This window comes from Drosophila guanche, unplaced genomic scaffold, assembly GCF_900245975.1.
Source record: "Drosophila guanche unplaced genomic scaffold, DGUA_6, whole genome shotgun sequence".
NCBI lineage: Eukaryota > Metazoa > Arthropoda > Insecta > Diptera > Drosophilidae > Drosophila > Drosophila guanche.
In genome coordinates, this window is record NW_022995743.1 from 11,705,329 (window position 1) to 11,719,488 (window position 14,160).

General features: G+C 42.9%; 2 protein-coding genes across 7 annotated transcripts; one reads left to right on the plus strand and one right to left on the minus strand.

The window, feature by feature from the left end:
* Nucleotides 1-91: 91 nt before the first annotated feature.
* On the plus strand, nt 92-11,678 carry LOC117585964 (trehalase). 6 transcript variants are annotated; one of them, XM_034275777.1, is made up of 7 exons: nt 3,748-3,820; nt 7,397-7,665; nt 8,179-8,362; nt 8,429-9,706; nt 9,767-9,911; nt 10,747-10,825; nt 11,374-11,678. In XM_034275777.1, exons 2-7 carry the CDS (start codon nt 7,514-7,516, stop codon nt 11,390-11,392), a joined length of 1,857 nt encoding a protein of 618 aa, XP_034131668.1. In that variant the 5' UTR covers nt 3,748-3,820; nt 7,397-7,513; the 3' UTR covers nt 11,393-11,678. The 6 variants fall into 6 exon arrangements, 4 of the variants coding, with proteins under 4 accessions (XP_034131696.1, XP_034131668.1, XP_034131684.1 ...); XR_004573962.1 differs by lacking the exon at nt 11,374-11,678 and adding an exon at nt 10,903-11,201 and having other exon boundaries at nt 3,749-3,820; nt 9,767-10,364; nt 10,747-10,830; XM_034275793.1 differs by lacking the exon at nt 11,374-11,678 and adding an exon at nt 10,903-11,201 and having other exon boundaries at nt 3,749-3,820; nt 10,747-10,830.
* LOC117585957 (rab GTPase-binding effector protein 1) lies at nt 11,425-14,160 on the minus strand. Its single transcript, XM_034275765.1, has 6 exons — nt 14,013-14,160; nt 13,385-13,944; nt 12,522-13,324; nt 12,322-12,457; nt 12,149-12,265; nt 11,425-12,074 (listed from the first exon to the last, which is right to left on the minus strand). The coding sequence occupies exons 1-6, from the start codon at nt 14,065-14,067 to the stop codon at nt 11,742-11,744; spliced, it is 2,004 nt and encodes a 667-aa protein (XP_034131656.1). The 5' UTR covers nt 14,068-14,160; the 3' UTR covers nt 11,425-11,741.

Here is a 14,160-nt window from a genome sequence, read left to right on the forward strand (position 1 = left end):
ATTTTCTGCCTTTTGGATATGTAATGCTAATGTGGTGTGCTGAGCACGCGAGAGGTGGAAGCGAAACTATTTAATAAACCGTAAGTTAGCGCGATCGTCATTCGGTGGCGGAAAAAGCTCGGACGAACAACAAGTGGGCCAGAAACGCAAACGCTAAACAAAGCAAAGCGGCAAAACGGAGCCAGTGAAGTGATCGAAGTTCGGTGGAAAAGTGATAAAACAAGACTAAAGGCAGACAGGCAAAAACATTTTAGCCAAATTAAGATCTGTGCGTGGCATTTGCAGCACTGCGGCTATTTGCAAATTGTTCGCCGCAACTCCAGACAAAAGTTCCCCAAACCGCACCATGGCTGCTCAAACGGGTCCTACCACCAATCACAAAATAAACGGCAACGGGTGAGTAGATTTCGTTGGTGTGATTATTTTCGAATCGATTGGTATGGTTGCATAAGCTGGCAGAACTGCAGAATTGTGCATTCGATTGCCAAGGAAAGACATCTGCTGTCTGCTGTCTAGAAGAGTGCTTTCACTTTCCTCCCTGTGCTGCCCCCGGGCCAGCGGGGGAGTTGGCCACTGTCTCACCAATTGGTATCCCATGGGGATACATACATTTAGTTCTTAGTTTTATTTTAAAACGCTGCTGCTATTTTGTGATTCTGTGCCAATGCCATAGTTTTTTTTCTCGATTCTGTTTTTCGTTTCTGTTATTGTTTTATCGCTTCTTACGCACATTCGCTGTGCCAGCCGGCGAACCAATTTGACATATGCTTTGTTTGTATACTCTATAAGCGGATAGTTTCTAAATTTAAGAAAACTTTTTGCGGTGGGGATTTTTTATCCGAAATATTCTTGATCAGCAGCAATATTTGAGATTTCCCAAGCAAACATTTATTTCCTACGGTTGTTTGTATATTACATATTAATAGTGACAGAAAACCACTTTCGTAGAGTATTTATACTTCGCACTTAGTTAGTTTGGTAATTACTGTTCATATTTTCGTTTTCTTTTTGTTTTGCTTTTCGCTTGTTTGGGAAAGAGAGTTCTTAATATGGAAAAGAGAGTAAATATTACTCGTGCGGTAGTATTCAATAAGAGTACATACTCGTAGTATTTCAATAATTAGTGAAGTAGTGGACGTGTAAACAGCGTGAATACTTTCGACTATTCCATGCTGTTTCGTGACAATAGAGTGCACTGCAAATGCATTTAAAAGCGAAATACATCAATATTTAGACGAGAAGTTAAGCACGTGTCGGACCCGAAGTCACATACGACCTTGTGTTGGTGCAACCTTTGGAATTTTAGTGGGCAACGGGCAGCAAGCTATCGACGGGCAACAGGTGTGAGTAATACCACTGAAAGAAATCTTTGGGTACTTTGAGCTGTAAGAACTGAACTAAGGACAGGTTTTATCAGTGGGCCGTGGCAACTTATTCTTATCAGCACAACGAGCCCCCATCTCCTGATAGGCGAGCCCCTTCATATTATTCTACTAAAGATATAGTGCCCTGGAAAATGCAGTAATACAGATAGGGTTGCAGAAATACCTGTTGTAGTACATGATAGTTTATAGTTTCAACACCTAACGGAACACATCAGTTAACTCTTTGAAGTTGGCAGAGACAGCTGATATTCCGGCTCTAGAGAGTTTTACAGGGCCTTATTTCGCCTTCTTTTAAATCGAAAATAACTATCTGCCCCATCTTGAACATTAATCGTTGAAGCAACTGCAATTTAACCGCCATAACTGACATTGGGCATGTTTTTTACATGTGAACTCGACATTTAATACGCCAAAAAGTATGCACTAGATTTCACGGACTCGACTAGAACTGCAAGTAAAAACGTATACGTAATGTAGACGTATTTCTTTGAGTAAATACACTTTTTGAACACACCAACATCCAACTCATATGTTAACAAAATTACCATTAACAGACCATCGAAGTGTTAATCGATGTGAAGTTGCTTGATGGTTCGTTGTAGGTGCTCTGATATCAACTTCTAGGGATGACTATTATTTCATGGTCTTGTTAACAATCAATTAGTCGAATTAATCTATGATCAAACCAGAAAAAATTTAAAAGCAATTTACTCTCTGCATCGGCTATAAATACATATACATATAGAGATAGATATTAAAATTTCTTGTTTCCCCGCACTCGCATGCTCATAAATGTATGCAGAACATATACTTATTACGGGGAATTGTTTAATCTGTATAAGCAGCTGCTGCTAGTCACGTTTCGCATTGGAGTGTATGGACTTTCCGTGTGGTCTGTGATTGCTGATCAGCTGATCTGTGATTGGCTCTTGCCAGGCGGTGTGTTCAGTGCATATTAAATGGAGAAACAGGTTATGCCCCTTCAATACTCCTGGAGTATCGATTGACATAGAGCACCGCCTTGGAGAATACTTTATTAATGCAGCCACTGCAACAGTTAGCTTGCTATCAGCTCCCGTTTCTTATCATCTCTGACTCTCTGACAGACAGACAGAGACCAGGGCATCTCCGTTGTACAGATCCCCCTCCAATCCCAGTCTCAGTTCGAAGTTGATAATATTCAGAACACGCAGATGAGATGATTCTCATCCCAATCTTGCTCTCCAAAGGGGGCTTTCTTCAGCGGTTATCAGGGGGGTTGATTAAATCAAATCTGATTACGATTGGGAGCTGGAGTGTTCGGCATAGAGCCAGGTGAGTGTCAAGGCGGATCGATTGCGTTCATTGTACTCTGCTGGAGGCATATCTCTGCGGTTGCCACTAAATAGTCGGCTGACCTTGGCTAACCTTAGTAAAAGTATTTGTTTAGATTGCTCTGCTCTGTACATCGAAGTGTTAATACTCTGTTGTTGAAATGTAAATAACAAGAGTTTAACTAACTGAATGAGAGGTTGTATATTTTGTTTCTACGTGATCCTACCCTCTCCAAAAAGAGCATTCTTAATGAACGTTTCTTGGCCTATCTTTGTGCTAAATCAAAATACTGGTGCAGATATTGTACATATAACCAATTTATTACCAACGATAGTACCTCTCCCCGTGACACGCATCTCTGTATTGGAGTCGCTTAAAAATTCTATCTTATCGTTCCAGTTTTTAGTATTTTATGATGTTGTCAGAGGAAAGCCATAGGAAATTTAAGTGAAGTATTTACGAGCTTAAAGCCGTGCCAAGTGCCAAAACCAAATCGGTTCAGAATAGTAGTACCACAGTTGCGGATACAAGTACCGAGTGTTTTTCACCTGTTTGTTGTTGTTGTTAGAGGAAATTGCAAATACTTTCATAATACGCCAATCACTCACTCAGCAAATGAGCAAATTTACGCTTCACTTGAAATTATTTAACAATAACTTGTCACTGGTTACGAAACCCATTTTCAATTTGTAGTAACGGCTGAAAGTTGGGGAATATTATTTAACCTGTGGCTTACCATTTTGGGTGACTCTGTTCTGGTCTGGTCCGGATTCTGGAAGTAAATGTAAATGTCTCATTTAAAAGCAGTCTGACAATTGCCCTCAAACGTTTAACATCGGCTGTCGGAGGAGCTGGAGAGCTGTCTGTCGTGTAGAGAATTTGATTAGAACGAAATATACATGTTTGCGAGAGTACTCGTACATATGTATAATCCCTGCATACATACAAACATATACATATATAAAATATAATATGGTATTATAATCAAGTGCCACAGTGCCGAGATAAAGTGCGAGTTATAAAAACTTGCACACATCGGAGCGGACTGCCAATAATAAAAGTGTGTGATATGCGCGAACAAAGTGAAAACTCAGTTGAAACCAAAGAATAATCAAATAATTGTAATTTTGTTTTTGTTGAATTGAAATTAATTTCGTAATTGAGTAAAGCTCTCAGCCCGGGCGCACCAATTATCATATAATTTTCAATCAAATTCTCAATTCTCTGTGGTTGCGGACAGTTTTCACCGATACTAGTTTCCCCAGCACGCTGCTTAGAAATCTCATCCCAAATGGATATACTCGTACCAGTGTTATATTTTGTTTCATACTAAATGTCAATGATCCATGATCCCCACCAAGGGTACTTGACACTTTCGGCTGACGCAATGGATGGAGAAACTGACGATACGAGTATATGTTAATGAAGAGTCTAGATTCATTACCAGTCTCAAATCCAGAACGACTGGAAAGTGTGCGGATGGAGTACTGGCTGCTGCCTCCTAAATTCCGAACACACATTTATAACATCGATGCGTTTGTTGGATGCGCAAAGTGTAGGAATTTGTTTCTAAATCGTTTATCAGCTGCCCTGAACTTGAACTAGTAAATGTTTAAATGGAATTCCTCTCAACCTGAAGAGCGTGAGAGGCTTGCACTGGAAATTCCAACAATTCCAACACTTGATTTCAAGATCTAAAAGTTTCCTTGACAAAGTTTCGTCAATGACTTTAATCAAAGATTAAGTTGAGTATTTTTATCGATAAAGGCTTATCGCTTATCATCCACTTGGACTGCTACCGCAATTGCTCTTTCCATCGGGTTGAGTTTACATTACATTTTGCTGGACAAATTCCACAACCGAAAAGAATCATTAGATATGAAAACAATAGTCATTCCAGTAATGGATGTACTATTTCCTATATTACTCTAAAGAGACTTTTTCAAGGCTTTTCTTGTGTAAATTCTTGGCAACCTTTCGGCATTTCGGCACATCAATGACCTCTCAAGGTTTCGGGAGCACCAAAATACAGGCAAATGTGCGGCAAAAAAAAAAAAACAAGTTGATTCAACTGATGCACGGGTGCTGCTTAATTACTTTTCAAGTTTCGTGTGCGTTTTCGTGTCTTTTGTGCGCCTAAAAAAAATTATATTGAATGTTAAATATGATGAAACTGAATTGATGCGAAGCATAGTTATTATAATGACAAGCAAATAAATCATAGTGAATGGCATGGCCCACATAATGATTATAGATATTCTCCTTGAACGAGAATTGGCAACTGTTTCAGAAAGGTCGGGACGTCATTTTCATTTAGCACTTGCCCCGTTGACGACAATCGGTAATCATAAAAGGTGTATTAACACAATAGTAAACATAATAAACCAGATGAATGGTGGGAGTGAGGGACTCCATTCAAAAAATCTCTTATTATTTTTTGCACGCACTTAAAAAACCCCTACAAAATAATAGTAGTAATTCGATAATTATCTGTGGGAGTCGAGTCTCGTCTCTTGTTGCATTTTATATGATTTATATAGAATGCCAAGCCGGAATGGAATGCTATGCGGAATCGGAAGCCCACATTTATATAATGTTTGTAAACGCCCATCACGTATGTAGAAGAGTTGGGGTATCTATTTGTCATCCAGCTGGTGGCTTAGTTATTGCTTGGAAAAAAGTCCATTACATCCGTTCAAATATTGATAAAGTCTGTTCGAATCCGATCGGAACGGAACTGAGAACTGAGTGTAAGTACGCCAGTTTGTTTTTCGAAGTTTGTTAGCTTCCTATCTTTTCTGTTTGTGATTCATTGGCTATAATGCCAATCGGCGATTACAATCTGCACTCAAACTAACTGCGATTCGAATGATTTTAGCTGCTAAATGCTGTATAGCCTCGCTAATGGAATCATGAAATGCCAGCGCAACTTGTGTGATGTGACGTGCAACATCATTGATTCAGATGCAATTGTTTGCCGTTCCAGCTGGTCCGCTGGTCCGCTGGTCGGCTGGTCGGCTGTCGTCACAGAAACATAGCGAGACAATGTGGCTGGCGGGTCGTTTCTGTTCGGGATCTGTTTCTCACTCCCATAAAGTACAATTGTTCCGTTTGCTGCCACTTTTAGTTTCCCATTTGACTGGCTTTTGTTTTCCACAGACATAGATGCGGCTCTTATATCATCTTGACGCGATCCATCATAATCTTAACGTGGCCTAAAGCCAACGACTCTTGATGGATATATTCTGTGGATGATATGTTTTCAGTCCTCTAACATGTGATAAATCAGAATATTTGCAGTTCGGATGAGTCCTCAACTTAGTACATATGAATAACCTTTCTCTTTGTTATATGAATCTTTAGATTTTTCAACGTTTGCAACGCAGTTTACAGATTTTGATCTTGGTTTTCTTTAACGAGTACACACATAAATCCATATGCTATATGTCACAAATGCAATCCTTATTCAGCAAATCAGTTCAATTAAGACTTGTTAGTGGTACAACCAGAACCACCCACAAAGAAAGAGAGCAGAGCGACACGTCGGTGACGTTCCAGCGACCAACGTCGCAATTCCGTTTCATTATTTGTGTGTCCAGACCAGACACGTGTCGCTGCTGATCGCCCGATCGCATTCTATTTATAGCGCTGAAGATACTCCACATATATATTTTATAATATTAAATATTGGGTTCAAATGGGAGTATATGTTTTTCCCATACCAACTGGGTTATTCCTCCAATTTGTATCTTCACATCGGAAGCAGGGCAGTATTTACATAGCACTGAATTAAGTGGAAAATCTGTCAAGAAATTAACATTTTTATAGCTCGTTCTGGATTCCTGATAAATACTTTTACTCCTATAACGGGTAACTCTACTTAAATTTCTCGTCCGTTATCTATAAAAGTGGAACAATTGAAGTGACTTTAATGGCTTTTAATTTGCATTTTAACTAGGCCTAAAAGTGCCCAAAAAAGGCCGTCACTTATCTTTAACGCCTTGACATTACAGTGTAACATGCTAAAACTAAACCTAAACGTGTACTATTCTATGCTTCATAATCCATTAATTAATTAATTGATCCCACTTTGTGGGATGTGCATTTATGGATATGAATATATTCTTATGTACGATACATTTCAAGGCTCTGCTCGACTCCCATGAATGAATATTCATGCATCAGTTATTCGTCGTATGCAAAATATTTGAGTGTGCCAAAAACCCTTTAAACCGAGGGAAAGGCTTTAGATAACAGTATTCCGGAAAGCAGTTCAGCGACAGCAATTGCATCTGACAGATACATAGATACATAAGTTTGCATTAAAATATACTCTGTTTGAAATACGGTACTCGCTTTCGGTTTCGGTTTGGGGGCACTTTAACGATTTTATAAATAGATTGAACGCGCCCCCAAAGCGGCACGAGCGATGCCGCCAGTTTCCCACCTTGCTCCAACGATCGTTCGTGGATCGATCGTTCGTCGTCGTCGTCGTCGTCGTCGTCGTAGGTCGTCGTCGTTCGTCGCAGCCATAGAGGTTTAGGTTTATTTTTTGTTTGTATTTTTATAAAATTGGAAACGCTGGAAACAGTTAGAAGTATTCTTGCGCTGACTGGCGCTGGTTGTGCTTGTGCTTCGCGTGTGGCAGATCGAACTTAGGGATACACCATAAATACTATATGCATTGTATTCCCTAGAAGTTTTAGTGAATATATCAACCAGCGAACTGCAGCACTCTGTACTTATACAAACAATTTGATCCCACTACAATAAATATCCTAAAGTTAAAGCCCAAGTAGTGGCTAGTGTTTGAAATGACAAGATTAGGATTAGTGGCCATCCAGCTGCTCCTGCTGATATGGAGTTGCCTTGGGGCGCTGTCTCAGGCCAAATCCCTCATCGACTATCGCATTGACAATGAGAATGCCATTGCCAAGGATGTGGAAACATATAATTTTGAAAGTTGGTAAGTTTCCGGACTCTATCTGTGATATGATCTAGTAATGTATGCAAAATTACATTACATGGTTTTCTACAATGCTTGTGTGGCTTTCCTTTCCCTCGAGACTGATAGACAGACAGACACATAAACGTGACGTCGTGTTAGCCACAGACTCGTGCTGGGGCATTAGCTTCAACAGATCTATAGAGATACTAAACGATACGATCTAGACAATGATATTTTAGACAGGTGTTCAGTTAACCAGAGAGCGAGAGCCAGTGGTTTTTATGTCAGTTTAAATTGCAAATTATTTGCACTAATTAATGACGTCACTAATTAATGACAGCTGACGTAAGATAGCCACATTATAAAGCGAAATTTGTACATCCAAAATATATAATAAATTAATATCAATTTAAGCCATTCATCTGATGTGATTGTAAGGAATGTCTTGCCCAAATATTATTTATTTGCTGGAAAGAAACATCTGTTTTGTATTGTTATAGCTCGAAATAATAATATGTTGGCTCTTTCCAGTCAAATCTACTGCTATGGCGAACTCTTGAAGACCATTCAAATGGCCAAACTGTTTGAGGACTCAAAGACATTTGTGGACATGAAACTGAAGCAGGCGCCGGCCAAGACCCTCGAGGACTTTGAGCTGCTGATGGAGTCCAAGAATAGGACACCCAGTCGCGAGGATCTGCAGAAGTTTGTGGATGTGAGTTGGGGAAACTCCAAAATCGAGTGATGGCAGGCACAGTGAAGAATGTGTTATATTTTGCAGGATTACTTCAGTCCGAAGGGCACGGAGCTGGAATTGTGGACACCGACAGACTGGAAGGCGAATCCAAGCTTCCTTGATCAGATCACTGATCCAGACCTGAAGCAGTGGGGCCAGGAGCTGAACAATATCTGGAAGGATCTGGGCCGCAAGATGAACGACGATGTGCTGAAGAATCCTGAGTACTACTCGATCATCCCAGTGCCGAATCCAGTGATCATTCCGGGCGGCCGCTTCATCGAGTTCTACTACTGGGACTCGTACTGGATTATCCGCGGACTGCTGCACAGCGAGATGCAGGACACGGCCCGTGGAATGATCGAGAACTTCATGTCCATTGTGCAGAGAATCGGCTTCATTCCCAATGGAGGACGTGTCTACTACTGGGGCCGCTCCCAGCCACCACTATTGACGGGCATGGTCAAGTCCTACGTGGACTTCACCAACGACGATCTGTTCGCCATCAATGCCCTGGAGGTGCTCGAGCACGAGTTCGAGTACTTCGTGAACAATCATTCGGTGCAGGTAAAGGGTCACAATTTGGCCGTCTACCGCGACTCGTCGACCGGTCCGCGGCCCGAGTCCTATCGCGAGGATGTGGAGACAGCAGAGAACTTTGACACGCCCGAGGCCAAGGAGGATCACTACAGCGAACTCAAGTCTGCCGCCGAGTCTGGCATGGACTTCAGCTCGCGTTGGTTCATCAATGAGAACGGCACAAATGTCGGAAATCTCAGCAACCTGAGGACACGCTCCATTGTGCCCGTCGACCTGAATTCCTTCCTCTACTGGAACGCCAAGCTGATAGCCGAATTCCACGCAAAGGCCGGCAACGTGGACAAGATGACGGAGTACGAGAAGAAGGCCCAGACACTTCTGCAGGGCATCCAGGATGTACTGTGGAATGAGGAGGCTGGCTGTTGGCTGGACTACGACATGATCAATGAGAAGCCACGCGACTACTTTGTGTCCACCAACCTCGCGCCGCTCTTTGTGAAGGCGTACAACATCTCCGATACGGAGAAGATCTCGGCCTCGGTGCTGAGCTACATTGAGAAGAACAAACTGGACACATTCCCGGGCGGAGTGCCCAATACACTCTACCATACCGGCGAGCAGTGGGACTTCCCCAATGTGTGGGCGCCTATGCAGTACATCGTCGTCGAGGGACTGGCCAATCTGAACACACCCGCAGCCAAGGAGCTCTCCAAGAAGTGGGCCCTTCGCTGGGTCAAGTCGAACTTCAAGGCCTACACCGACAACTTCCACATGTACGAGAAGGTAAGTGAGATCCACTCGAGAGTTTTCTGAGAATACTAAAAATCTTCCTGTGTTCTGCAGTACAATGCTGAGGAGTTTGGCGGCCATGGCGGTGGCGGTGAATATGGAGTCCAGACAGGATTCGGCTGGTCCAATGGTGTGATCATTGAGTGGCTCAGCAAGCACGGACGTGAGCTCTCCGAAGGCTCTGGCGGCGGTGGAGCAGGTGAAGAGCTGCAGTAGAATGAAGGCCCCAAAAACGCTATACATCACACATCCATCAAACAATCAATCAATCGCCAAAACACTCGTTAAATCAAATTGATATATTTGTATATGAAACCATCATCAATGTTGCTCATCTTTAGGCTAAGAAAATGCTCTCTATCTTTCTACACTTCACCTATCTATCCCGCTATCTCGCTGTCTATAACTATACTACGTATACAATGTATCGCGTGCAAACGACAAGAGCAATCGACACTTGACACCACAGCACCACAGTCAAAGCACCAAGCAACACAGCTGGAAGCAGGAATACGATCGCCCAAAAACTGTCTGTTAAACCATCTTATTGTCAACGTCTGCGCATTCGTGTTTATTGTCAAAATTCAAATCAAAATCAAATCAAAATGAATGTAGATTGTCCTCAAAGCCGCCTCAAGTTCCAGATATCAGCGTAAGTGTCCACAATTGGGTTGCATTTCTCTTTTTGTTGTTTGATGTGTTTGTATGGTGAATGTCGACGCATGTGTTTGTGTAACCCCAGAGCGCACCAGATCAGGTATAATCTGTCATACTATAACTGAAAGATTCATGTACATAATTAGTTTAACATCTCGCAAATCTATTCCTCACTAGTCTATCAATTTCCTGTACATATAGTGCATACTTACTCGTACTCACACTCTGCTCCTGGCTTATTTAGCATGCGAATGGCTTTCCAGGTTAACTGTTAATCAAAATTCACTACAAACCAAAACAGAAACCCTAATCCAAATTCACCCGCTATTGAAATCACAACTAATCCCATGATTTTATTTTTCCCTCTTTCAATTTAGGCACCACCAAAAGCCTCATCAGTGTTGTGGGCGTGGCAGCTGTAACCATAGTGGCTCTGATAGCAGGTCGTGTTCTGTGGTGAGGTGAGTATTCCGAATGGATTCTACCTACTGACAGACAGACTAATTGCAATCCAATCTACATTTTACTTTCAGAGACATATTGCTTTGTGCCAAAAACAAAACCCCCTACGTAATTGCTTCCCCAACGAAAATGTGATTCCCCCTCGCTCGATCTGTGTGCGTGTGTCTGTGTGTATTGTCCGTACATGTGGTTTTTTGTCGGAATGCGCGGAGATTGCAGTATTAGATTTTGTCATTATTTGTTAGTAGAAGTGAGAGTTGTATATACAGAATTTATATGGGCATGCCCTACATTGTTATTAATTATGAATATTTAGTGAATATACCTAAAAAACAAACAAAAAACCAATCCTAGCTCCTCGCAACCAAATGAAGACACAAAAAACACACAAATATGTTAACTAATTGGCAAATGTTTGCTTCGATTCTTTGAATAAACAAGAACACCACCTACAATCCGTACATCCTTATTTTTGTTGCATGGAACCATTCTACACTCGCATTTATAACTAAATAAAAAATGTATGTCTCAATCTATTGCAGGAAAAGTTGGTTTAAGTAATCGAAGCGTATGCATTCTCTGTTTATAATTTGTATATTTGCTTTGAGTTCAATTCAATAATGAAAAACTTATCCACGACAAAAGCTAATTTAGAGCACAAAAGGATTACATCTATCTGGCATCGGCGAATAGACTAAAAACAGAAAGCGGATATGCCTTGGAAAGGTTTGACCTATAATCGTAATCGTAATCGTAATGGTAATGGTAATCATAATATCGGAGCACAAACAAAGAGCAACACGGTCCAGAAGTATATATGTACCAATTAAATAGTAATCATAGTTCACACACACTCGTAAATAATACACAATAAATATAAAGGCTTTGTGCCACGCCTTCCCACGGTCGCCTAGTTGGACTGCTGCTGCTGCTGCTGCTGCTGACTCTGGCTTTGATTCTGGTTCTGATGCTGCTGCGGCGGTTGTTCCTGACTAAAGTAGGGAGCGGTGTTTGGCGTAAGCAATGTGTGACATATATCACAGACTCGGGCGACCCGTTTCCGTGGTCCCGATGGCACCGTTTTCGTTAGACATTTATCGCAGTATATGTGGCCGCAATGCCGGCAGTGGATCTTGCGCACCATCACCGTAAAGCATGCGCTGCATGTGGGGCAGTTGTTCACGTCATCATCGTCCTGCCAGCGCACCTCCGTATCGGCATGCCGCAGCTCCTCCAACGAAATCTATTGAAACAAATTATATGTATATATTTTTTGTAAGTGAATAAACGTATCTGTGTTTTTATATAGAAGCTCACTTGAAGGGTTTGAGATAGTTTCACAAAATCTTTTTGCACCGTCTCCATGGTGGACAGCTCCTCCTGCAGAGTCTTTATCTTTGTTTTGTAGTCCGCATTGGTTTTGGCATATTTTTCCTGGAAATACGTGGGGTATTTGAGTGGTTAATTGTATTGCTGAGCTTTTTACTTACATTGGCTTCCTGCAGCTCAATGATCTCCACCCGACTCTCCGATAATTGCTTATTAAGCTCAGCCTCTTTGCGCTCAAGTTGGGTTTTGGTCGTCTCGTACGATTGCACCGTCAGCAAATGTTCCGTCAGACGGTCCCTGCGAATGGATTACGAATATGAACAGTGCACTTGAGGGCCTTGGCAGAACTGGCAGAACTTACTGCAGTGATTTGATGTCTAATTGCGTTTGGCGCTTGTAGGACCGTCGCTCGTTGTTGCTCTCCTCCAGTTGGGCGCGTAGGATTTGAATCTCGTCCAAGGTGCTCACACATCGCTGCTTCTCGTACTCGCTGCTGACGCGGGCCTGAATCAGTTCGCTCTGCTGGCGCAGCATGAGCTCCTGCAGCTCGACGACCGTGTTGGGCAGATTTATGTACTGGTTCTCGATCTCTTCGGAGGTGGCTAGGTAGCGACCGGACAGAAAGTCGTTGTCGGCCTGCAGTGTCTCCAGTTGCTTGTTGACACGCTCCCGATCGTCGGTGATGCGCTGCAGCTGCCTCATCACCGAGTCCTTGGTGTCCAGAAACTTTTGTTGCATGTCCAGCAGCTGCTGCTCGCTGGCCCCGGTCTTGTCTCGCAAGCTTTGTACTTCACTCTTGTGTGCCTCTCGCTTCTCCTGCCACTGATCCTCCAGATCCTTGCGTAGCGCCGCCTCCTTGCTCAACGTCTCACGGGCCTCCACCAGTTGCTTCTGCAGCAGATCCACCTGCTTCTGCTGCTTTTTAATGTGCGTATTAAAGTCCACAATTGTCTTCTCTGCCACACTACAGCACTCGCAGCTTGACTCTGCCACATCCATGGACGTGGACTTGTGCATGCCACACGTGTCGCTGACTATCGCCACCTTTGCGTTCGACTTGGACTGCAGTTGTTCATCCTGCTCCCGCAACTTCTCCTTCAAGGCCTTCATCTCCTCCTGCAGCTGCTCCACGATGGAATGCAACATTTCCGCATCTTCTGAAGCCTGCAGGAGATACATACATAAGTGAATGAGAGAGATTGACAGCCTTTGGACCGTACTTACATATTGTTTGCCGTTTCCCTTGTTTTGCGGACCCCGTAGACCGTCATCCTCTTGCTGAAAGCTGCTGTTTAGCGAATCGCTGCCCAACTTCCTCACAGATCCCAGCGTCTTCTTAACCTGATTCAGCATTTGCGGGGCCAAGCCACCAGATGACTCAGCCGGGGGATGTTGGACCTGCACTTGCACCTGCTGCTGCTGCTGCTGTTGCTGTTGGTACTTGCTCAGCTCCAGTTTAATGTGCTCCAGCTCACTCTTATAGTTGGACGACTCTTCGATTGTGTCCTGCACTAGCTGCTGTAGCGACGATATCTCCTCCTGTGCCTTGATGTCCCTCAGCTGCATCTCGTTCTCGGACTTTAGATCCGCCACCATCAGGTGAGTCTTGAGCTCGTCCAACTCCTCTTGCAGCTTCTTGCGCTCGGCCATGCTCTGGGCATATTCGGCCTCCTTCTGCATGTACAGTTCCCGCATCTTGGCCCGCTGCGTATTGAACTCGTTCTGCATTTTACGCATCTCAGTCTGCTGAATTAATTTATGCTGGTTTGTGGCGTCATCGTCACCTGAAGCACAAGATTGTTTTCTTGGTTACTTGCGGATACGAAATTTATTAGCCGATTGCCTCACTCACCATTTTCCGCCTCTGTGGAGACCCTAGGCTCTGATGGGGATTCGTTTTCCTCCATTTCACTTAATTTTATTAAATTAGCTAATTTGTGTTTATTTTGTCAGAACATTTCAGACGTCGGCCACACTGGCACATAGTTTTTGGGATGACG

What these genes read in the sequence shown, in the direction of transcription:
- LOC117585964 (XM_034275777.1), top strand. Translation starts at nt 7,514, where the DNA reads ATGACAAGATTAGGATTAGTGGCCATCCAGCTGCTCCTGCTGATATGG. An exon ending in ATCTGCAGAAGTTTGTGGAT is followed by an intron (nt 8,363 to 8,428) that starts GTGAGTTGGGGA and finishes TATATTTTGCAG; the next exon opens with GATTACTTCAGTCCGAAGGG. An exon ending in CTCTGGCGGCGGTGGAGCAG is followed by an intron (nt 9,912 to 10,746) that starts GTGAAGAGCTGC and finishes CTTTCAATTTAG; the next exon opens with GCACCACCAAAAGCCTCATC.
- LOC117585957 (XM_034275765.1), bottom strand. Translation starts at nt 14,067, where the DNA reads ATGGAGGAAAACGAATCCCCATCAGAGCCTAGGGTCTCCACAGAGGCG. An exon ending in TTGAGCTGCAGGAAGCCAAT is followed by an intron (nt 12,266 to 12,321) that starts GTAAGTAAAAAG and finishes ACGTATTTCCAG; the next exon opens with GAAAAATATGCCAAAACCAA. An exon ending in AACTATCTCAAACCCTTCAA is followed by an intron (nt 12,075 to 12,148) that starts GTGAGCTTCTAT and finishes TTGTTTCAATAG; the next exon opens with ATTTCGTTGGAGGAGCTGCG.